This window comes from Amblyomma mixtum, chromosome 6 (genome assembly GCF_055824585.1).
Source record: "Amblyomma mixtum isolate Tamu chromosome 6, ASM5582458v1, whole genome shotgun sequence".
In the NCBI taxonomy this organism is placed as follows: domain Eukaryota; kingdom Metazoa; phylum Arthropoda; class Arachnida; order Ixodida; family Ixodidae; genus Amblyomma; species Amblyomma mixtum.
In genome coordinates, this window is record NC_143017.1 from 162,338,648 (window position 1) to 162,362,284 (window position 23,637).

A 23,637-nucleotide genomic window follows, 5' to 3' on the forward strand; every position below is an offset into this window, starting at 1 on the left:
CTAAACGAACATTACGGGGAGCGCACAAGCCCTCGCCTTTGTTGAGGAGGCTGGATGGGCTGCTGGTAGACAGTCCAGAGTAGGCCTGGGCGCGATACCTTCATAAAAGCGCCGCATTCATTCCTCCAAATGGAGACATGTTTCTCGCTTAGGGAAAATATAAACACTAGCGCATACTTTTGTAACGACCGAAACACACTTTCTACGAGCTCCACCTTACTTGAAGTAGCAACACTGCCTGTAGACTGCAGTAAAACCTCAAGCTGCTGTTCTTCATTCATAGTCCTTTGCAGGATCTTTTGCAGCTCGACGTGCTGATACTGAGAGAACACACAGGACAGCGCTGCAGTGTTAACACCGCTTTATTACAAGGTAACGCAAAGGATATATGGAAGCGATGTTTGTGAGGAAGGCGCTCTCATTCTTGTGCAGCATCAATGAAACAGAGCTCACGCAGTCAGACCCGGTTTCCCTGACACGGTACGATTCAAACAGCTCTCAGGCGATTACATCTTTACACCACTTCAAGGTGATCGTGCCATGAAGACGCGCCTGGCAGTGACCTTCTCTTCTCTACAGTGTAAAGAAAGGTCGGAACGGGTGCCATTTATAACAAATGTTCCACGTTCGCGAAAGCTTTCATTAATACATCGGCCTGTCTGCCTGCTGTATACCCTCCCGTGAGTGAGTGCGATGCTGTAAACCAACCCTTCTGTACATCCTGCATAGTGCTTAGCATTCTACTTTTGCACCCCGTTCTTTCTCTTTTGACCAGACGCTTTTTTACACAGCCTGCTCACAATGCACGGAGCGAAAAATAGCGGAAGCAGCTTATATTTCGTCACTATGTTCTTCAGTTATGCGCAGCACTGTGAGTGTATGGGACCACAGCAGGCTTAGTCTTTGGTTCAGAATCCTCGCTTTGTTCCCTCTTTCTTTTTGCTTTTGCAGTAATGTTTCAGCAACAATGAACAGCAGGTTACCCAGCTGATTTCAGTTTCGATCGCTGTCGATCAAAGCTTGTTTCTGCAAATTGGCGACATGTCTTGCTGAGGCTGGACTGTAAGCAGAGCGAAGCTATCGCTTATTGTACAATTTGGCCTGCGTGGGTACCAACGACAAAAATTCCTGGCACAGGGACTGCACATCCAGAGAAAGGAATTGTTGCCCTACTTTCCCAGAGGGCATGTTTCGTGGCGATAGCTTGCATTTAGAAGTTCCGTGCACTACAACCAAGAGATATTCATTCTCCTTCCCATATAGAAATACGTCTTTCACTGCTCTGTTTTGTAATACATGCTTTCAATCTGGGGAATTCTTTTATGAGCATCAAAAAAAAAAAAATAGGCAAGCAGCATAGACTGTTGATGCAAGATAAGAGCAATTCCGGAACAATGCCCGCGCGCAGCACAATGGCTCAGTTCCATTTTGCGTTGTAAGCCTTCTGCGAAACCGGACGGGGTATAACGAGCCACGGAAGCACCGGCGTGCTGACGTAGAGCAGGCCTCGGCTCCGCATCATCTGGAATTGTTCGCTGGATGAGGCATATACGTCCACACGTGGATTCAACAGGCCCTCTTTTGGAACCTGCGAGGTGGTGGCCGGAGTGAGCGACATGAAGCAAGTTCAGTGGCCGGCTAGAAACGAGACCTTTTTTTCTGGTCTCCTACGCTTAAAACTTCATATTTTATTACCGGCCAGAAAAGTACACCAGTCATGGTACAGTCAGTGGAGTGGCTGATGAGCTTGCACAACATCCAAGATTCTCTAGAGTCCAGCTGATTTATCGCCGCATTAAATACAAGAGCACAACACGTATTTCTTGATCGTTTATTTCTCTTCTATAAACTGTCAAATATACCGCTGGTAGCTGCGACCACTGACGTCACTCGCTAATCAAACCCGTAATCGACCAATGAAAAAAAACAAAACAAAGGAAACTAAGATGCATTGGAAAATGAATCGGCACGAATTCTCGCATGAACCACACGCGTTCCTGCGAGAAGCTTTCTGGGAAGGCACTTAAGAAAGGTTACTTGGGCAGCAAGTGACGTCAGCTGCAGCAGCTACCAGTGGTAGAAGAAAAAGGGAATTAGTTTCTCGTTATTATATTCAGTTTTCTTCTTCTGAGGACTAACCATTACTCCAAGAGCAGCCTTGGTTCTATATTAGTGATAGTACGAACTGCATGGCGTATGGTACTCATAGTATCAAATAAAAAGAAAGATTGTTTGTTGTATCCACGCATAGAGAGTCGGCCAGTTACAATCTCTGTTGCAGCATCCTCTCGTCTATTCCTTACGAATTTTCCATGCAGTGTAGGCATGATACGTTTATTCATGAATGTTTACTATACTCAACATCCATCGTTTATACGTGAAGACTACTGTTGATTTCCCCCTGCGCCTTTTCGCAAACGATCCAAGGGCCAGACTTACGAATTCTCCGTTCCAGAAGTTCTTGAGGTCCCCGCGGCACCAAGCGAGCAATGTAACGGGAAGCAGGATTGCAGGGACTATATAGAGCAGCGCAGGCTGACCGGTGTTCGTGATGTGACTGATGTGGAAAGTCAGCACCAGTGCTGCGCTGTAACCTGCGCATATTCGTAACGAAGTTAAAACACTTGGTGGACGAGGCGCATGAGACATTATGTGTTCAGAAATATTGAACTGTAACTCTAACATCTCTTCGTTGAAAAGGGTAGTAAAGTTTAACTTTTGAAGGAGAGCACTCTTTCTTTTTTACAGCGACGACGGTTAAAGCACCGTAGATATCACACGGCAGTAGTAGTAGTAGTAGAGCGTCACCGGACTGTGGCTGCAATGGGAGCCATTCGGAGGATTGTTACCTTAGAAAGAGGAAGGTACATTTAAATTACATTTTTGATATCAAACGACGCTAGCATATTGGTGTAGGTTGACTTATTACTAGGCTTGTCCATTTAAGCAATGTCTCACTTAATGCGACTTCTGCTGCGTAATCTCACTTGATACGACTTCTGCTGTGTAACGATTTTCACAGCTGGTGCCAGATCGGCAGCAGATACTAAGGCCTTCTCATGTTCGTTTAGTCTATGAACTTTCTTGAAATACAATGCCATTTCTTTTTTTGTCCGTTGGACTAGGCTGCGTTTTCAAGCTTTCTTCAATGCCTCAGTTTGTTTAATACCCGGCGTGTACTTGAAGGTATTCTAAAGTTACCTAAGAGACACACTCGTCTTACGGCCGGTGGGAACTCGCACGATACTTACAAGCAATACCAAGCAGGAAGTACCAGGGTCCTTTCTTCACGATGACGTCATACGAGCGGCAGTAGGCAACAGCCATACCTATCAGGAGCAAGAGGAGAAGTGGCGTAAAGCGATGTAATCTTGGAGCACTTATACTCGACGTATCTTGAAGACACTAAGTACGCTAGGTGGTGCGAGCATATTAAAAAATGTAAAAGAGAAGTGGATGAATTCGCCTAATTATGTATTTCAGTTATTGTACATGCACAACAGACAGTCACCGCGAAACGAACAACAGGATTGGTATGTCATACTGCAATCCCACCTAACCTTCCAGGAATATTTACGCTGCTGCCAGTCTTATAGACTGAAATGGATAAATTGGGTCATTAAGTTATTTTGTAGCATTTCAGAACTTAAGAGGGAACACTAATAGCTGACGGAGATTCGACTCTCAGGCCGCAAGAAGAAACCTAGACCAAGAACCACAGCATCTCTTTCACACACGCTCAGCTATTTTAAATGCTGCTTTTTCGATTTTCAAAAGATCCTTACCCGATTTTTGCAAGCGTTTCTGCCAAAGTATACAGAGGCGCATTTGGTGCATACCAATGAAGAAAACGTCTAACTACAACACGGTGTTATCGCCGTGCTATCGTCTCTACAGAAGCCTCCATGTGAATGGATTCTTTCCGGTTCGGTACCGGTCACAGTGGTCACATCTCATTGGCGGCGAAATGCTAGAGGCCCGTGTACTGTGCAATGTTGCCCGTGTACTGTGCACGTTAAGGAAGACCTAGTGTTCGAAATTACCCGGAGCCCTCCATAACGGCGTCCCTCCTGAGTCGCTTTGAAACAGCCCCCAAAAACCAAACTAAACAAAACCGAATGGCTTCTTTCCAGTGGCGTAAAATTTGAGCTGGCGTTTTGTGTCTGAAGGCAGCGCGTTCTGCGTTTTCTTGAAAACTTCTCCCAAGCAGGTTACTACCGTGCGCCAATGTAGTACAGATTCTTGACGTTATCCGAATGTGATATCAAGTTCAATATTCAAGAGGTAAAAAAAGCTGATCGGACTATTATCTTTTTTTAGGTGCACGCTGAGGCGAGACCAAATTTTTCAACACGTGGTAGGGTCGTTCAAAGCTATGAGTTTCCGAGCGCAACGCGACAGACTGTACAGTCTAACTGTGCTCAAGAGCACCATAAAACGTTCTTTCGTGCACTTCACATTTAACGACCACTCTTGTCTGAGCCACCCTCAGTCATTTCTCGGCTGCAGTAACACTAGAGGGTTCCTATTTATTTTGCGAGCAAATCATTAATTATAAATGTAATTGACACTGTTATTATAGGGGCAGTCACCTGGAACGGCGATATCTCCGTAGCCCAGCATCATAGCACTCCCGCTGCAAGCGGTCGCATCTCCAGAGAAGAAGAGCGGTACACGCATGAGAACGGGCAGATCTTGCACGCCTCTCGCGACGCTTTCCATCACGCTCACGTCTTTCTGCGTGGCAGACAAAAGAGCACACTGAACCGACACGGAACATGCAGCTGCGTTGGTGCGCCAAATACGTCTTAAAGCAGGGAGATAGCGCGAGGGAGAAGCATTTTGTACCGCAAGCTTCAAAAAAGTTGTAAAAGAAAACTGAAACACATGTACTGCTTTTCCAACAACCGTCGTCTGGTGTTTCAACAACTAAAAATTTTCGTGCTAGCGCATTCCCCTCCAGCTTCGTCAAACTTCTTTCACGTTTATCTTATATGGTTTGTGGGCCTCAACAAATGCACGCATGTGTTGAGACGTAGCCATACTCCGGGCCAACTTTTTCTTCCAATTGCACAGAAGCTACAGAGTTGAAACACGTCCTCTCTTCCTACGCAGAGGAAGCTAGTCGCTATTCGCAGCTATTAGTTTTGTTATAAAACATGATATTTGTAAACAAAAACTTTAGGGGATACTTCTTTGCCTTAAAGTTGTGACACAATAACACTAATGGGTCCCTGCAGCCGCCTGGGGTCCCTTTGCGTATAACTCCGCAGACGTACTGGGTTATTCTCTGCTTTACATTTATAGACCGCAGGTAGTCGTCATACAACTCCTGGCGCAGTGGTGCAGCGGTTAAGATGCGCAATTGACCCAGCAGGTTTTAAACACAGTCCCCGGAGAGATCCAGATTGCACTGTCCAGCAATCTCCTCAGACCAATCATTAATTTAAATCCACCTGCCACTGTGGGCAGTTGCTTCCGTTAGGCAGATAATCCAGTGTCGGCGTTGTGAGCGAAAAAGCAGGTGGCCCGTATGCCACCTAGGACACGTCATCCTATGACGTCTTCACAACCTGCTCACCGGATTGTAAGGGAACTGCCACAGTACAGTTCCCTCACAATCCAGTGGGCAGGTTGTGATGACGTCATAGGATGACGTGTCCTAGGTGGCATACGGGCCACCTGCTTTTTCGTTCACAACGCCGACGCCGGATTATCTGCCCAACGGAAGCCTTAAAGCTTTCGCGTTAATATTTGTTGGTTTTGGCATATTTCTGACAAAGTTGTCGATGTTCCACATAGGAAGTTAAGGAGAAAGCTGTTTTCCCGATTACAACAAATTTGCTAGGCCCGTCCAGTTATAAGAAGCCTCCATAGATGGCGTCAGCTGCGCCAGTGACGGAATGAACATTCCGCGGAAAGAGCAACGTGCCAGGCGGCCAGACGCACCGTCGTGTGCCCAGACTGTTCGGCGAAATGACTCAATTAAGGACGCTCTGTCTCTGTAGCCTTCCCTTCGCTGCCAAGAAAAAATGTGCCGAGTACTTTTTTTTTGCTACGGTAAACAGAGCCTGCCTATCTCAGGAGTTTCGAACTATCTAGCGCATGAAAGTGAAGCTGTTACAAGTACACAGGTTGGCATAAAATTTTTACCTACAATTTCAGTCATCCTCTGCGTACAAGGGTACAAATATTCACAAAGAATACACAACAGCGTTTTAGAAGGACGAACAGATGCTTACCGATAGTAAGGATGTGACAAACACCATAAATATGTCGTCGAAGAATAGGAGAACAGATATCAACGTAATAACCTGCAAATCAGAGATACAGTTCCTTGTTCGGCACTGAAACGGTATGCATTTATAACCGCTCGTAACCGCTTATAATTTTCATTACCGGCTCAGAAACGAAGACTACCAGCTTGGCGAGCTTTTCTTAGCTTATTTCTGCTCTTTTTCACTATATAATATGATAATTTCTCGCATTCTAGACTAGTGTACCGACTTTATAGGCAAGGCCTTCGAAAGAAAGGGATTCTTCACTTGAGACTACTGTCATTTCGTCGCCCTACGTGCCAATTTCAAACCCCTTCGCAAGAGTGGTGCACTTCCCAGCTTGGAAAAGTGAACCCTTCATACGTTTCACTACTGATCCCGCCACATTTCAAGGAACAGGCATAGTCAGGTACAGCAACTGTCAAAAAAAGTATCACAGACGGCTTCGACTGGGACCTAAGTTTTCAACGGTACAAATGCTGAAATCATTATGTAGTTCATAATACTGAAATTATTTTGGAATAGTTTCCCTCGCCATTAGCGAGTTCTACAAAATCGTCAGAAGAGTTTTCAATGCACGGTTACTAATGCAGGGACAAAGTCAGGAAAATGAAAAGTTCTTGAACAAACCCCTTAAATGACGGCGCTCATGCTATTTAGTGTGCATTCCTGGCAAAACGAACAAACAACGCAGTGGATGAAAGAATGAGGAAAAGGAAACGAACAAGCAATGAAAACTACATTTTCTCTAAGAAAGAATACTTTTTTTTTCGTGCAGGAGTAAGTGATCTTCGTAGGAATGAATCTCGCCTTCATCGAAACGTGCATTCTATGAGCTCCATAGTGTTGGCATGATCTGCAGAAACATGCCTTAAAATTTGGCAGCTGCACGCATCGCAGGATGTTGACGGCGAAAGTGGAGCCCAGGAAGTTCTGCAAGATCCAGGCGTGGTGAGCCTTGCGGAAGACGACCCACATTAAGGGGATGGTGATGGCGCACCAAATAACTATGTGGTGTCGCACTTCCATGCTCCGCACAAAGCAAGGAAAAACCACGTTTGGCATCCTGCGAAAAAAAGGGCTTCCATATTAGGAACGTGGCCAATGGGGGACACAAAGCTTGTTCGCCCCTCCGCCCCCCTCGCCCCAGCCTCGACACACAGAGTTTACCTTGAGCCCCTCCCAACAACAATTCCCAGATATGTCGTGCCTCTCTGAATTGCAAGAACAGTCAAGTTTTCTTTGCAGTCCAGACTGCAGAAAGAGCGCTACAGACGTCTATTGGGATCGCCCAATTGCGAGTTCAATGCTAGCTGCTTGAAGCCCTGTCAATACAAAGCATTCTTTATATTTAAGCGCAGAAGGCATTGCGTGAAAAATGTTTAGACCGATAGCCGTGTGGCTAGTAATACGTTAGAGTACAAAATAAAATAGACTAGGCAGCTGTAATGAGCAAAATAAAAAACAGAGGAATAAAAACACTCAAAAGACGTGCGCACCTAAATCAGCTCAAAAGCCTAGCAATTAAAGAAAACGCAATGACTAAACACCAACTTCACTACAGGTTAAAAAAACCGTACAAAGCGAAAGACCAGAGGAGGAGGGGGCCTTCTTGGTTGCTATTTATAAACTTGCAGCTGAGCTTAAATATATCTGGAAGTTTCAGGTTAAAAGACAGTGCGTCTAAACTATCGCCCTAGAAAATTGAACTAAGTGCCCAACGCATACATTGCGATCGGCAGGAAATGATACATTTATACAATGCTTGGTTCTGGCACTGTACTCACAGCGCTGCCAACAATCCCAGAAGGAACTTCACGAGAACGGAGATGTATTTTCAATACGGAATCTAACTAAAACATCAACACTTCTTCCCCTCTTTGTGTTGAGTTGGAACGAAAAGCCAGTGCGATTCACCTTTCGATGCAGAGGGATCAGCACAGCCCACACTTAACAAATGGAGACGCATAGAGGTCGTGCTATTGATTCACGGGGTTTAACGTACCAAAGCGGCTCAGGCTATGCGAGACGCCGTAGTGAAGGGCTCCGGAAAATTCGACCAGTTGGATGCATGTTTGTACATGAACGCGAATATGGCACGACATTTTTAAGATATAAACGTGATAAACGTGAAATGCACACTTTTAAGTAAAAATGCATGTACGTGGTTACACATGGTAATACATCATCGCTTACGGTGCACTTAATAAGCGAAACAAAATTTACGTTTCTGACGCTGTTGCTGACCCTTTCTACAATAGTTGGTAGCTGAGGTGGGCGGAAGGGGGAGCAGGGCTCTCGGAGGAAGATCTAATCTGTGTATCGTCTGTGTATCGTCCACAATGTACTTCAGTGTGGACGAAGTTCAGCCTGTTTCTTCCAACGACTAGCGTTAGCCTAATAATAAACATTTAATTTGTGCAGGTCGCCCTCAGCTCACATTTCTCAAATAGCTTTGTATTTTTATACTGTTTGATGTTCATTTAACTTGTACCATATTATTGTAACGCTAATAGCTATAAATGACTAAAGTAGTGCTTACCGCACACTGGCGCAGGGTATCAGGAACGCGAGGCAGTCGAAGATGACTGTCAGTGAAATCACTGAACCCAGAGCGATGCTGCCAACAAGAAAAGGCCCTGCACCAAACGCAGGAAAGATATGAGTTAGATTGAGTCAAGTGATGTTGGCATGCCTCATATTTCTTAGACTGAAATGTTCGCGAAGAGACTATATAATCCGGCGGAGTAGCGTTGAATGAGTAACGTACGTGAAACCTTTAGACACTAAGCGCAGTTATGATTAGTTTAGCACAGTTATGGATAGTTTAACTGAAGGGTTTAAAAAATATAGGCTGAAGCACTGACAGTCCTCTAAATTTTAATATATTTGAAGAATACTGATGACAGAGAAAGCACAGTTTGTTTCTATGGAAAATTTTATCACCAGACTAAATATATCCGATAAAATAAAATGCATTTTGCAATTTTTGTAGAAATAATGACGTCGCTTTAGCTCATGATAGTGGCATAAAACCAAGATGTCTCGATTTAAAGTGCATCTCCACGTCGGTGGCAGGTCAAAGCATGTACAGGCGCGGCCATAAGTAAACGGAGCACGCTACTGCGTTCGAAGTGCAGTCACGCTTTCTCCATTGGTAAAGAAGCGTCGTTTGTCTACAAGAAAGCCCACCAACCTTCTCTACCAGTATGCGCGTACCACTGCTGGAAATTTCAATTAGGTGACGCGTGAAAAATATTCGAAGACAGTTGCGTGCTCCGTTTACTTTTGTCCGCGCCTGTACGCTTCGCAGCAGAAGGCCGCGCATGAGATGCGTGTGTTTGATTCTTCGTCAAATTAGGACGACTGCATGAAACCGATCTCAACGTCTGCCGTTCTCCGACGTTTACGATAGTGGTTTCGGGGAGGGTGCGTTCTTGGTTGCTTTCTTTTACGTTCTATATAGAACAGACATTAATTTCGCAAGTATTTTAAGCGCCACAAACCTTTTTTCCTCTTTTTTGATTCGGTTTATCAAGGGCATATTCAATATTTCACTGTCAATTATTTTGCGATTCAGCGGCTGCCTTATCAACCAGCACTTTTATCCTGAATACTATCGTTGCTCGGGACCGAATAAAAGGTTAACCTTGAACGTAAGCGCTTAACATTCAAACTTCATAGCTCGTCAGTTGAAAATATTATCAAGGAGTGGTCCAAAGGCTTACAAACTATACTGCAGATTAATAAAAACAAATGAAATGTATTGCCATGCTAGTAAACACGCTCCCGATATCGTCAACAGCCGTGACTGCAAGGTAACTTATGGGTAGGCGCTGCCCTTGCGTGCAGTTGGAGCACGGCTACCGGAATAGCTCTTCCATTTATTCGCACAACTCTACACTATATAGGTGCAGAGAATGAAGTGCCGCTTACACATCTTGTTGAAAAAGTAGTAGAGCACGAGCAGGTTTACAGCCAGCATGAGGACAAAGAGCGTGAGGAGCTTGCAGTCCACGGGGCACTCGGAGAAGGTCATTTCTTCGTTCTCAGAGCTCGGAAAGTCGTCCGCACACTTGTGTGGCCGTGGTCGGGGTGGGCTCCTCCACGCGTTCGCTGGCTCATGGCTCTGCGGCTTGGACGCTGCGGTAGGCGGAGGGGCTGTTGCCTCCATACCTGGCGACGTGGTCAAAGGAGTCGCCTTCGCCAACGGCGCGGAGTCCAGCTTGGCGTCCTCCTTACAGGCCTGCTCCTCTTTAGGCTTGGTGCGTCGGTGCTGTGTCATTAGGCTGCGCAAGAGACCGCCCAGAGCGATTGACTTCAAACCAACTATACGGGCTAAGAAGGCGATTTAAGCTCAGATTTGCAAAATTGGACGATATGGTATAGCTTAGTACAGCATTGATGTTTTATAAAGGCACTGCTAGCGAATGTTAATATAACGATGTCTACATTACTACTTTTCAAAACTTTTCAAAAGCTGTTAAGTTCAGCTCAAAATAAATAAATGCAAGGTTTCTACCTTCTGTACATGAGACAGTATAAAGAATGACTAAGCGTTAACAAACGACTGAGTATGTTATAAAAGTACTGCAATAACGGCCCAGCCATCTATAATATTTCTCACAACTGTAAGCCGTAAGTTTCTGTAATGCAAATAATAAATGTTCTATGCTGGTAGCACGCAGCTCACCTACGTGTACAGCATGCCCTAGCCTCATGGGATAGACATTGCAAAACTTTAACCACCGTTCTCGCTTTGTTCCTTTTGCAAAGACTTCTTACAAAACAGCACACAAAGTCTGACTATCACTTCCTTTGCCATTCACGGTTAAGCTCTGCTGCAGTGCAGTGCGAATCCGGTGTGTCAAGCTCAGATATTCCTAAGGGGGTTGGCTGCTCGAAGCGCGTTTCGAAACCTTTGCTTGTTTGTGCCGTGCATACACTGAAATAAAAAGCCACGATGCCCTTGTGAGAGCTTACAGCAGCTTCCTGGTGCTGCCAGCCCAAAGAGCCCCCACGGACACGGTCGCACAAGCCATGAACCAGATGAGCAACCCGCCTTTGTTCGACTCCGGTTCTACAACGTACAGCTTAGCTGCTTCATCTCCCCGGCTGCTACCGTTGGCCATAGGCGCCGCCCATGCTCGAGCGTAGTCGGGCTGTGGTTTAAATGCAAGCAAAATAGATTTGTTGAGAAAGAGCATAAAATCACATTTTGGAAAAGGCTACGGAAAACGTGAGCCACGAAAAAAAAAGCCGGCAAGATTAATACTTGTGTCTTTCATATACGTTGAGCACCGCGCAGTGTCTGTGATGCGAGAGGGTCGTCATTTTCCTCTCGGTTTACAGCTTCATGTACGGAAATCGTGAAGATGTACGGAAGTACATGCACGGGAATACATGTACGGAAGTACATGAAGGTGTATTGTCACCAAACTTAATCCAAGAGTGCCTTTTGAAACATCCCACACGATGTCTGAGCTGCATAAGCTTCAGAAAAGGTTACGGTTACCGATATTTACAGGATTTCAGAACCTTATTTATTGTTTGACCACACCACACGACATTACCTTTCAATAAAATTCCTAGTTAAAAGTTGCAGATATCTCCCAGATGCGGGAATATGCTGTCTTATATTTGCTACACCTCTTCAAGGATGGAAATATGTCTGATGGCGAATTACGAAAAACATCAGGATGGCATTGCTTGGTTCTTGTAAGCGCCAGAATATTACTACTTAGATGAGTTGCTTTGAAGAACAGCTCGTTTCCCCTTTAGCACGAGTTTAAATTACCGATTTTTTACATTCGCATTATTAGCGATTGTGAAATCGTATTACAAGCGCATTATGTGAATTATAATGTCTTTTCTGGCATGTTGTTGTCGAAACAAGAACCTATGGTTGGTAGTAAACTACAGCACTTATGGCGGCTTCCAGTACACAAAGCTTAAGGTGCTACAGCGCTGCCAAACAAAAATACTGTTCTTGAGCACTCGATTATGACACTAAGTAAAGGACCTACCTTGAATGCCTCAAGCGTGCTGATGCTTATAACTCCAACTGTAATATCCTGAACAGGCACCGTGCCATTCTCACCCGCTTCGAAGTAGTTCTTGTGGAGCTGCGCCAGAAACAAGCAGTGGAAACAGAACGACTGTTGAAAAGTGCTGAGACCGCGGAGACACGAAGACGACGAGGCTTTTCTTTCATCACAGAATAGGTTGCATTCTTTGTTCGCCAAGCTGTTTATGCCTGTCACTGAAATCCTGACAGTATAGAAAAGCGTACGGGTGCAACAGATTGAAGTCCTAGTGCGCTGGTAGTCGTGAACCCTACTTCTTGGACGTCCTCTGGCGCAGGATATGGGTGTGCTACCGACTGAGCTACTCATGAAAATAGAGGAGGAATCGAAACCCAAGCCGCAAAGTAATCCCCCCATTATTTAAAATGGCTGGTCTTACTGTGGTCCTTGGTTGGAGTGGCCTTTGACGATACATTTCCAAAATTGGGCCGATTAACTGTGCTGCTGGGGAAGACTTAAGACGAGACCGGTTCATCAACAAGACCGCAGTCACCATCACCATCTTGGAATCACTCATATCACAATGTCACCATACTGGGATACGGCCAATGAGTCTGGGAGAGCAAAGTATTCGGGAGCATACTGCGAAAAATTTTAACGCACACCCTTCGACCGGCACAAGAAGCTGCTAGAAGCTGTGCTGGCTGTAAACGTCCCGAAGCACGATTCGACACAATACACACCATTCGAAATCGTACACGGCTACACTCCTCGGCTTCCTGGACAACTTCATTTGTCGAATGCTGAAAAATACCTGGGTCAGTTTTGTGACTCCACGAGTAAGTTAAAAACCGAGCGGGGCAGAACCGGGAGGAGAGCAAGAAGGCTGCTAAAGAATGTTATGAGAGAAAACGCAAGACGCCCCATTTTCAGATCGGAGATAACGTTTACTGCACGCTCGGCTTCCGATCATCAACGCTCGACCCCCTGTTCGAAGGCCCTTTTTGAAATATCTGCTATGTGGGGGGAGAACACACTTAAGACCAAGCGCATACCTCGGACATCGCAAAAGTAGGCGAAGGAGCGGTCAACTGAGGAGACACACTTCAACAGGAGCTAGCTTCTTTGAACTGCAAGATTCTTTCATGGTACGAAATCCTGTGCACAGCAACGCTCACGACGACAGCGAAAGTGCTGAGCCGTCTCACCTCCTCCATCCCTGCATGAACCATGAGTCTTCTGACCGTGATGGGAAAGGGCCCGAAGCCTTATGAGAGCTATAAACTCCCCAAGCAAAGCGATCACGTTCCACGCGGGTGGCCGTATCCTAGCACACCTCAAGAATTTCGTCATCTCAGGAAAGGTCACTATTATTGAGATGCGTGTGAGTACGAGCTTGCGTCCAGATGCAACGCACATACGAACGCGAACACCAGAGCGATGAAGTTGTACACGCAGCAGTGTGCATAAATTGTGTTCCAGTCTCCCTGTTCTCTTTCCCTCGTCTAATTCAACCCCTAACAATAGCATCACCGGCGTTCAAGAGCTTTTGAAGGAGTCTTAATTCTCATTTCATTTTAAGCTATTTACCCTGCAAAGCTTAGAACCTTCAGGCATTCCATAGCGCCTGACTCCATTGCATGGAAGAAGTTCCTTGGGGTGTATACATTTGACAGAAGGCTGTACCCGAACGGAGAGGCATGTCATAGATTCGCACAGTACTCAGCACGTCTATGTTTCAGTCTTTAAACACCATGCAACAGGAGTACCTTAACCAGCGTTGTCCGGCTAGCTAGTTCAGTACACCTTTGACAACAAACAGTGGTTATAAAATAGGACATGGAGAGAGATCACCTATACTTCTGCTTAATCACAGTGTTTTTGGTTTGTGTCTCTGGGTGTGTATTCTTTATGTGCTTGTCATTTCTGAGCTGCAGTTATGTTCCAAGAAAGTATTCAACTTCACAAAAGATTGCTTTACCAAAGTCAGTGCGTGTTCCACCCCGTGCACATGTTTCGTCAGTGCTTGTGTTCTCCGTCCTGTGTCGTGTTGTACCAGCATTTTCATCTGTAAACAGTCGTTTCTAACCCTATAAATATGCCTGATTTGGCTGACACAGCGCAGGCCTACCTTGAGGTCAGAGTTGCGGGCTATAATGAGGGAGTACGTGTTTGCAGAGACTGCCTCTGCCAGTGAATCCTCAAAAGAGCACGCCTTCTCACGCTCGGGGAGAATGAGAAAGACGTGCTTGGCGGACGCCCTCTCCAAGTCCTGCTTGCAGCTCTGGTTGGCATACCGGTACTCAACGCCTCGGAACACCTGTGCACAAGCATATCGCGGATTCGATCATTTGTACCAAGGAAGCACTTTGACAGCCTTGCCTATCAGTGGCGAGTAGTCATCGTTAAACTTTCAATCGCAGCGGAGCTACTGAGGTCTGGTTACCCGAGTAAATCGAACACCATTTTAACTTGCTGTCATGGCATGCGTCAAAACACATAACAAAGTTAAACAGTGCTGGCAGCATCACACAATCAATTTGAAGCTGACAGGAATGCTGAGTCTTCAAATAAAATCTGAGTTGAGGTACACAGTGCGTCCATTTGAGGCCTCGCTATCCACGACGTGCTTCAGAAAAGGTGGCTAGACTCCTGATCGGCAATATTACATTTCGAATTTGCACCGATGGCCACAGTAATACTATTCAGCAGAAAGAAGTTTTTTGAAGGTAATGTGTGGTACAAGGGACAATCCGGACAAGTTTTCCTATTTTCGCAGCCGTTAACTACATTCGCGATATCTTCCACTGTGGCATCTACTTCTGTCTTACATTCAAGGCATCAGAAAGAACATAAAAGTGTTGTGTAGCAAAAGTGAAAATGAGGTTCATATGTCATATGAAGACGCCTTCACTGTGTAAGCCATGCTCGCGCCACAATGCGAAACTGGCGGCGTCTGTCCGCAGCACCGGAGTGAAGCCTCCACCAGTCAGTAGCACCACCCATCAGCCACCTCACCATATTCTTGTAGATACGGGCTGCCCACCCGCTCAACGTCACCCTCTATCCACCCCTCCCAATTCCTCACCCTTCATCTTTCACCCCAAAGGAGCCATCGACCACCCATGCAATCAATCTACCCGCCATAAGCACCACCCAACACCTTTCCACCAACTTCCATCCTCAACCAGGCTTCCATCCACAAGAAGTCCTGAGTGCAGTGCAACAAAAGGCGATTACGAAAGAGAATTCAAAAACGCGGTGCGAGTGCCAGCTGTCCCCCAGAAGCACCACCCATAGACCACCTGCTCAACCCAACCCCAAAGTGGAGTGCTAGCCACTCACTCACAGCCCTACTCCACCCTCTAGAAGCGCCACTCATCACCCAACCATCCATTCACCTTCGGCCAACTCTAACCTCCAGAAGAACTGTCGCCTGTGTGAAGCCTAAGCTTAGGGTAAAAGCTTTCATAAGAATAAAAACATAAAAATAGTTATCGAAGGTACTCCAACTGGTTTGTAGAATTGTCGCATGAGATATCTGATCATCGCGTAATGATATTCATTGATCTCTTCATCTCTGTTTCGCACCACACCACCACATTGCTGCTTGCCCGAGTCAGCAGTAACATGCAGAAGCTAATCTTCTTATTCGCAGTAGCCCTACAGCTTCTACGATAGAACAGAATAAACTGTACCTAGTGGGCATTGGATGGCGTTTCTTGTTGAATGCATATTGTTTTGCACCAGTGTGCAATGCTCAAAAGGGTTCCTGCCTTAACCGGGACACGTATCTTTCTATTTTTTTTCTGGCGCGAAGAAAGGAGGAGGCATTGCTCTATCTGTTCAAACGAAACCACCACCGAATCAGCTGAAGAAACGTTTCTCTCTACAGAGTGGAGACTTGTAAGGAAACTTGTTTTTACTCAATGTTAGAAACGCGTCCACTATGCCTCGCAACTTCCAGTGAGCGGCCTAACTTAACTATTCTAACGTTTCCGTTCCGCACGAAACACCACTAGTGCGAGACTGCCGACATTTTATACTAAGCGCTCACCCGATTTCACGCGTAACTTTTAGAATATACTCACTTCTTCCTGCTCATTGTGTAGTGGTAGCCTGAATCTCGTCGACAGAAAGCAGCAGTAGGGCGCCACGGTGCCATCAGCACGACGATATAGTAGTATCCCGAACGCTGGCATGCCAAAATTCTGAAACAAAGCACGTTGTGGCTCAAGCACAACGCTAAGCTAGCCTGTGTGGTACGAGTTATGGCAGCTTATCCGCGAACGGCGCATTTTACAAATGCGCACTGAAGCTCAAAGGTTTTATTAGTTTTAAGTCAAGGTTACGTGTATCGCGCTTCAAAGTATTCCGTTATTAGGCTCACCTCAAACCTTATATTCATGAGCACCTGTCCAAATTTTCGAACGCCAGGAAACAGCACAAACGGGCGCGAGCAACTTCGACAAGTGAAAATTCGACATGCAGTAAATGTGCCCACGAAAATTAGAAAGCTTCTGGCATTGGCAGTCGTTTGCTTTCCCACAAATAGCGTCCTGGCCTGTGCTTTTTATTAGTTTTCTTTGTATACCTCAACCAAGCATTAAATAACAAAACAACATCCCATTAAATAGTTGACTATATGCTGTCGATGCCATCTGATCACCACGACAATATGATGATTCGTCACCTCCTTTTCTCATTAAATTTGCAAGTTTCGGCAACGTGGCGTTATAATGATAAATTTGCCCACCGGAATCGAAGAATTTGTTTTAGTGACGTCCACAAACCAGTCCACAGCAGATAAGGAAAACTGTTAGGTAATCATCGGAGGATCGTTTGAATGCGTTCGCAGTCAAAAAGTCGCTATACCAGTGGTTGACACACGAAAGTGCGTTATATCCGAGGCGACAAAGGTTCGTTACATTCGAAGTAACGCACTAAAGTACGTCATATCCGAGGTTAACAAACGAAGGGTCGTTATATCCGAGGTGGCATACTAAGGTTCCTTACATCCCAAATGGCTTAGTAAGTAGTAATGTTGCCTCCTGCCACTGGCTACTGACAGAAGGCGCTCTGTATTTCCGATTTCACTAACCCTTTTAATGTTAACGCATTGATAACTGTATGTAGTTCCAGTAAATTTGTCAGAATGTTTAACCTGACAACAGCCCACCAGTTAGGAGTATTTTTTCAATCCATTTCAGCACTAACATGTGCGGACCTTATTATCTCCAGACACTGTGAGCCTAAGGCAGATGGGAGGGAAGCACAGTGGGGTGCGAAAAGGGATAGCGAAACAAACAAGATATGCGCAGTCGTTAAGGAGAACTTTCCCCCGGATAGGTCGGTTATGACACTTGCTCGCTGCTATTGTGCTACGCAGAATAATCAAAAGCCGTTCACACCAGTCGTCGCCATAATCCCCATATGTCCCTCATGCAGGCAGTCAAGGGTCAGGGTCTTTTAGCGCCCTTCGCACAACACTTAGGACGGCGCCCGACGACTACGAAGTCAGTGCTAGAGCACGTAGTGCGAGAGGCGCCATAAAACGCGCGTGTTCGAAAATCAGGCTGTCGTGGTTGGTTCTATCCTCGCCTTAACTCCGACAGATTTGGTGCCCAGTCAGAACACGAATCTTCCACCCACTTCTACGACCTCTACCGAAGATTCAGCTGGCTAACTTGTCCTATCTCTCATCGTCAACGGCCAAGCAACACCTCTTGGTGCTACTACGCCTGCGACCACGCTGCCGTCGGTAAGCCTGGACCAACGCGCCTTCTGCCGCCTTCATGCTGTGATGGGAACCTGGCCTGGAGCCTAAGCTGATACTGCTGCTACCCTGGTTTTGCTCAAGTGGTGTCAGCACAAGGTTACGGCAATTCGAAACCTTCTTTTACCTTGGCGGGCGCCTTTGTACCTGGCACTTATCTCCTCACGAGTGGCCCTCTCTGCGCTCAAGCCGAGAAATGGGGGGTGAGGTGGGCGGAATTAAGAGACTTGGAGCTTGTTCTCGAGCGGTGTGGTCGATCTCCTGCTCTCAGTGGCGTGACCACTCAGGAACGGCACCGGACACGGTGTCAGAAGTGACAGCAATCTGAGAAGCTCCATTCTTGAAGCAGCTCTCAACGACTGTCAACGGCACAAAAATGACCCTCGAAGCAAGCCCCTAATCGACTCAGTGCCTAGGCTTAACTCCGAAGTCATAGGACGCGTTTGAAATCTCGAAACCTGCAAGCTGGTCCTCGTGCGAGTCTGGCTTCAAAGATTATGCCACCATTTCTAGGTTACAAAAGGATTTTCAAGACTTCCACGTACGTACGCTTCTTTCCTGCATGGGCTAAGACGGTCGCTCACTCCTGGACACTTTCGCGCGACGGAGCCTCGTTAACTTTCTGCGACGCTGCTGTCAAACGCTTCGCTGAGCATTGCGTGCATTCAACTAATGAAATCTGCGGGTCATACCGCTTTCACAAGCGCGTCCAGCAGCCTGGCGAGAGAGTCGACACATTTTAGGCCGAACATTGCAAATTAGTTAAATGATGCAACTACCCGTCACCGGCGGCTGAAACGCTTGGTTCCCGACAAGTTCATTAAGTGAAATCTCGATACAGCGAACTTCGCGGGGTCGCGAATAATCGTTCGTTATTTTGAAATATCGTAATAACGAAAGACTCGCGAAAAAAGGTAGTAGTATTACTGGACAATGAAAATACTGTACCTTCAGGAAGGGCACACGACAAGCTATGTAATTTTCAAACAGGAACGCAAACGAGAGGTTCAGCGCTCGTTTATTTGAAGAAATCCGTGATTCTGGCGGGTGCGACACAGGCGCCCCAGGACGAACTCTTCAACGTCAACTTTTTGGAGCACAGAATCAGGCACATCGCTACAACGTCCGATGAATGTGCAAAGTTTGCCTATGGATGCAAGAACCTCCGCACTAGACACAGGTTCGGCCGCTTGGTCTGCAGGCGGCGAGTCGGCATCGTCGTCCAGTTCATTTTCTTCGCCGCGCTTTCCATACTCGCGAACGCTGCTCACGATGTCTTCTACAGTCAGGGGCAGCATTTTCCGACTCGGCGTAGTCGGCAAAAGTTACAGAAGAGTCTACAGAGAGTTTCGCAGTGACTTCAGTCCGCACCTCTTTTGCGCTGTCGTCATCCGTGCTATCAGCGTCATCGCAGTCTTCTGTGTGAAGCGGCGATTTCACCAGGCCAGCTTTCCTCCAGCAGTTGTTGATGGTCGAGGCCTTTACGTTCCACCACACCCCAGTTACCATTTCGGCAGCCTGGCGGACATTTATGGCTGTCGGGAGTCCGAGCCGAAGGTTTAACAGCGCTGCACTAGGCGCTTCCGGAACGATGTGTTTCCTTAAGCGTGAACTGCCGTCGCTTCATCTTGACGCTGGCGCCCGCAGAATTCATCGTCAGCACAGTCAACACGCAGCGGCGAGAAACGACTAGGCCTGACCAACCCCATCAGGTCAGAAATTTCTCCTCATTTCAAACTGGCGAAGAGGTCTAGATTCGAGACCATGTACGCGCTATAGTTTTAATGCGGTGGCGTTAAAGAACTTGTGTTACGGCAAATCCTGGCGTCACCGTCGGCATCATTGACCGTAAGCGAGAAATACACGAAAATACACAGAAGCAACCTAGGAGGCAGGTGAGCCACCTAGCTCACATGACCTTCTGCCAATCCCTTGCTACTCTCCCTCTCTCTTCGGTTTCTTCCTCAGAAGTGACTAAGAAGGCAGCCATCATCCCTGCGACTGCCCACACGGAAGCCCATTATATTCTCTCAGATTCGAAAACTGAAGTGCAAAATTTCGCGCGCGGGCGAATTCATGACCCTGCTATTTGCATACTGACCTCGCCCGCGCCAACCCGCATCGCCAAATGGAGCTGCTCTGGGTGCCTGCTCAGCCGGTAAACACCGGCAGCGAGGTCACCGATAGCTTAGTCCGAGGTCTGATACACTGGGCACAGGCGGACCCCGCGTCGGAGTTCTCCCGGGAGCGCATGCACACGTTCAGTAAGCTGACTCAAGCCTAACGAGCCGAGAGACAGCTCTACCTACCACCCCACCTTTAGCTTGATAATTACCTATGGTGCCGCCTTCAGACGCGAACCTCCCATCCCCTTATACAAAGTCCCGCTACCACCAAACGCTCACCAACCTCTCTTGCGCCCTCTGCAACAACTCCACCGCTATCCTTGCCGACATTATATTCCAATGCCCGGCGGATCCTCTTCCGCGGGGCCTGCAGCACCTCACAAGCTGGAAGGACTGGGAGGCCTTGCTACGATTTGAGGGCCCAGCCCGTCAGAAGACCGCCACGAATCGGGCTGCCGACGTCATAGACCGTAGGAACAAGAACGTTTGAGTGTAGTGGGGTCGTTCGTGGGACCAGGGGCCTGTGTGACCCAAACACCTAAGTTAAAATAAAAGCTTTTTACTACTACTACTTCCGTCATCATCACAACCTGCCCAGAAGAGTGTGAGGACACTGCTTGCCGTGACAGGTTACACTTAAATTAATGATTGATCGCTCGGGAACAGCTACATGGGCCGCTCAAGGCCTACAGCTGGTAGCACCTGCCGTTGCAAAGCAGTGGCGCATCACTTAGCCACTGCACCAGTAGTGGTATGAGGACTCTAAGGGATCTGTGAATGTTGGGTAGAGAAAGACCAATCCTGCACATATGGGTATTAACCAATTAAAGCTATTAGGTCACGCGCTTAACGCGGAGCTTAAGTGTGCCCTCCAAGTTTTGGTCATGCTCAGCGTCCAAGAACCTTTGTAGTCGAAATAGAGCACGAAACAGTTTTGCAGCGAAATCACAGACACCTAATTCCGCCCCCCCCCCCCCCCCCCCCCTTTCATACTTTCAGCCGCCCGTTCCTCAGCAAGTTACCTCGCCGATGAATCCCGCCACTGACTCCAATGGTATCAATGCGAGGCGCCGCTATTGTCGAGCGAAGCTGCTACCAGCCACCGTGGCCCCAGTGAACTCGCCCTAAGCTCCTGCTCCCCTGATCCAGCAGCATCCGCTAAGCAGCCAAGACATGCCCAAGCCGAGAACTCACACTGTGCAGCCTACATCGCTACCGCCGATCGTCCAAACCTCTGCGGCGCTCCCTACAGACCTCCCACCACCGCCGTCGCAAACGCGAGCGCACACACAATCCCAGGACACGCAGCAGGTCCGCTCTGGTCCGCCCGCGGTTTGCGTCTCAGCGGCTTTGTGACTCACAACATTCGCAGCTTCACATCCGTCAACATGAAGCGTCACCACCTGCGGCCATTGGTGTGCCAACATCCACAAAGAGTCAACTGCAACGCCACACCGAAAGGGACCACATGTCGTGGTCCCTCTTTTAGTCACCCGGCGGCACCATCCAGTCCCATTTCCCAACAAGGTGCGTTTTCCGGTCGTTCTGTTACTGCGTCGAAGCATTCTCGGACACTCGGGTTCTGCCTCGTTTTCCGCGCCGTCCCGCGTCCCCCCTTGGCAAACAGCGTGGGTTATCTTCACTGGCTGTCGCCCTGCACTACAGTAAAGTAATCACCAATTCAGCGGCAGCTCATCCACGACTAGAACAAGCTACACACCCAGGCTTGCGACCTACGTCACCGTGCTCTGCTGCAGTGGTTGCCCGCTCACTGCGGCCTCGCAGGACGACTATGCTGACGGCGCAGCGATAGCGGCGCATGGCGATACATCCGTGCTGATAACAACTCCCTTTCCTCGAATTGATGGCGCCAGACTTGTTGCTGCTGGATCCTGGCGGGCGCAACGCTCTCTGCTGTGATCCAATACAGCTAGAGCCCTACTTCATACAGACCCCACTTGTGACTTTCGCAAGGCACGTACTTAGATAGGAGATACAGTAAATGCCTACACCGAAATCGCTTGGGCTTTTCTTACACAAAATACTTTGTTCATGAAATTGGTGCATCCAGCAGCCCTCTGTTCCCTACATGTGGTGTGCGCGAAGATCTTGAACGCTTGGTCTGCTGTTGCCAGAATTTTAATACACATCGTATGGCATTGCTAAGTATTAGGACGGCGGCCTATACCTGGAGGATGTCCTTGGACCCTTGTGTAATGCGGCTTTGGCTTCGCGCGGGACAGAAGCCCTACTAGCTTATCTTAGGGTCACGGCTGTGACAAACACCTTTTGAAGATGATGTGTTTGTGAGCGCGCAAGCGTTGTGTATGCTTAAATTCCATTTCACCCTTTCTTTGTTTCCTTTTCCTTTCCCTCCTGTTCACCCTCTTTCTTCACCCTCATCTGGCTGTCAGTCATACCTCTCCTGTAATCATTAAAATATCTGTCTCTCGTGGCCATCACACTTCAGCCGCGGCAGACCACCAGAAGCCTGACCACATCGGAAGCCCTTTACGGTAAGCGACCTTGGTATCGTTCTGGATTATGAAGATTACAAAGGAATACAGCGCTACAGAAACGGGACAGAAGAGTACAGACACACTCGAGCGTTTTTCTGTCCCGTTTCTTTAGCGCTGTATTCTTTCATAATATTAATTCACTAACTCGCCCTACAACGTCCCTTAATGCATGTCCTAGATATTTTTATGCACATGCAATCCATGTGCACTTAACACAGCTAGTGAGGCTCCCGCTACGCGGAGGGGTATAGACAATGGAAAAATCGGAGAGGGGCTCATGTTCTTCCCCTCGCGCAAGCCAGCCACGAGACGGCGCCCGACGCACGGCGCAACAAAACGTGTCAGTTCAAGGCCAAACAATGTCGAAGCTGGTTCTTCTCGCCAGAGCTCCAACAGTGGCATCAGTTCGATGTATTTCTCAGCCACTCCCAAATGGAAATATAGAGTTATGCAAAACTTGTAAACAACTTGTTTAACTGGCCCCATTAGAGGGTCAGCTGCTGACCTCTGCTCCTGATTTAACGTTACGTGCCTTCGCGCTGCTTAAACAAAAACGTCTCTATAGGCATGGCGCGATGCGCGATCGCCCGCTTGTGGAGCCAGCGGAGCCTGCACCGAGATAGGTGCAAGTCAGCACCTATAGCCGTGAGCTACCTGAACGGTGTTAAGGTGTCCTGACGTATTTTCTGATATCGCAGCTACCCTGACTTCCGCTTACCGTATCGCTCCGGGCCGCCGCCACCGTCGCTATGCTCTGGAACGCAGTCCCGAACAGCAGCCAATGCCGCATCCAGGCTGGTGCTGCTGCATCGAGACTCCACCTGCGAACGGCCATAGAACGGCGGGATGGGTGCCAGGGAGAGGTCGCTTCTGCGCAGCTTGTTGGAGGCCGCAGGCATACACGGTGCCGAC

General features: G+C 47.5%; 1 protein-coding gene across 1 annotated transcript; it reads right to left on the reverse strand.

Annotated features, from left to right (window-relative positions):
* Positions 1 to 1,417: 1,417 nt before the first annotated feature.
* LOC149341034 (uncharacterized) lies at positions 1,418 to 23,560 on the reverse strand. Its single transcript, XM_089547487.1, has 13 exons — positions 23,444 to 23,560; positions 16,396 to 16,515; positions 14,436 to 14,624; positions 12,305 to 12,403; positions 11,262 to 11,440; positions 10,215 to 10,567; positions 8,821 to 8,917; positions 7,149 to 7,344; positions 6,243 to 6,314; positions 4,593 to 4,737; positions 3,252 to 3,329; positions 2,440 to 2,594; positions 1,418 to 1,588 (listed from the first exon to the last, which is right to left on the reverse strand). The coding sequence occupies exons 1-13, from the start codon at positions 23,558 to 23,560 to the stop codon at positions 1,418 to 1,420; spliced, it is 1,971 nt and encodes a 656-aa protein (XP_089403613.1).
* Positions 23,561 to 23,637: the final 77 nt, after the last annotated feature.

Coding starts and splice junctions, on each gene's coding strand:
- LOC149341034 (XM_089547487.1), bottom strand. CDS start 23,560: ATGGCCGTTCGCAGGTGGAGTCTCGATGCAGCAGCACCAGCCTGGATG. Junction 6,315..7,148: donor TGCAGCTGCCAAATTTTAAG/GCATGTTTCTGC, acceptor TCTGATTTGCAG/GTTATTACGTTGATATCTGT. Junction 2,595..3,251: donor CTTCCTGCTTGGTATTGCTT/GTAAGTATCGTG, acceptor GAATATGCGCAG/GTTACAGCGCAGCACTGGTG.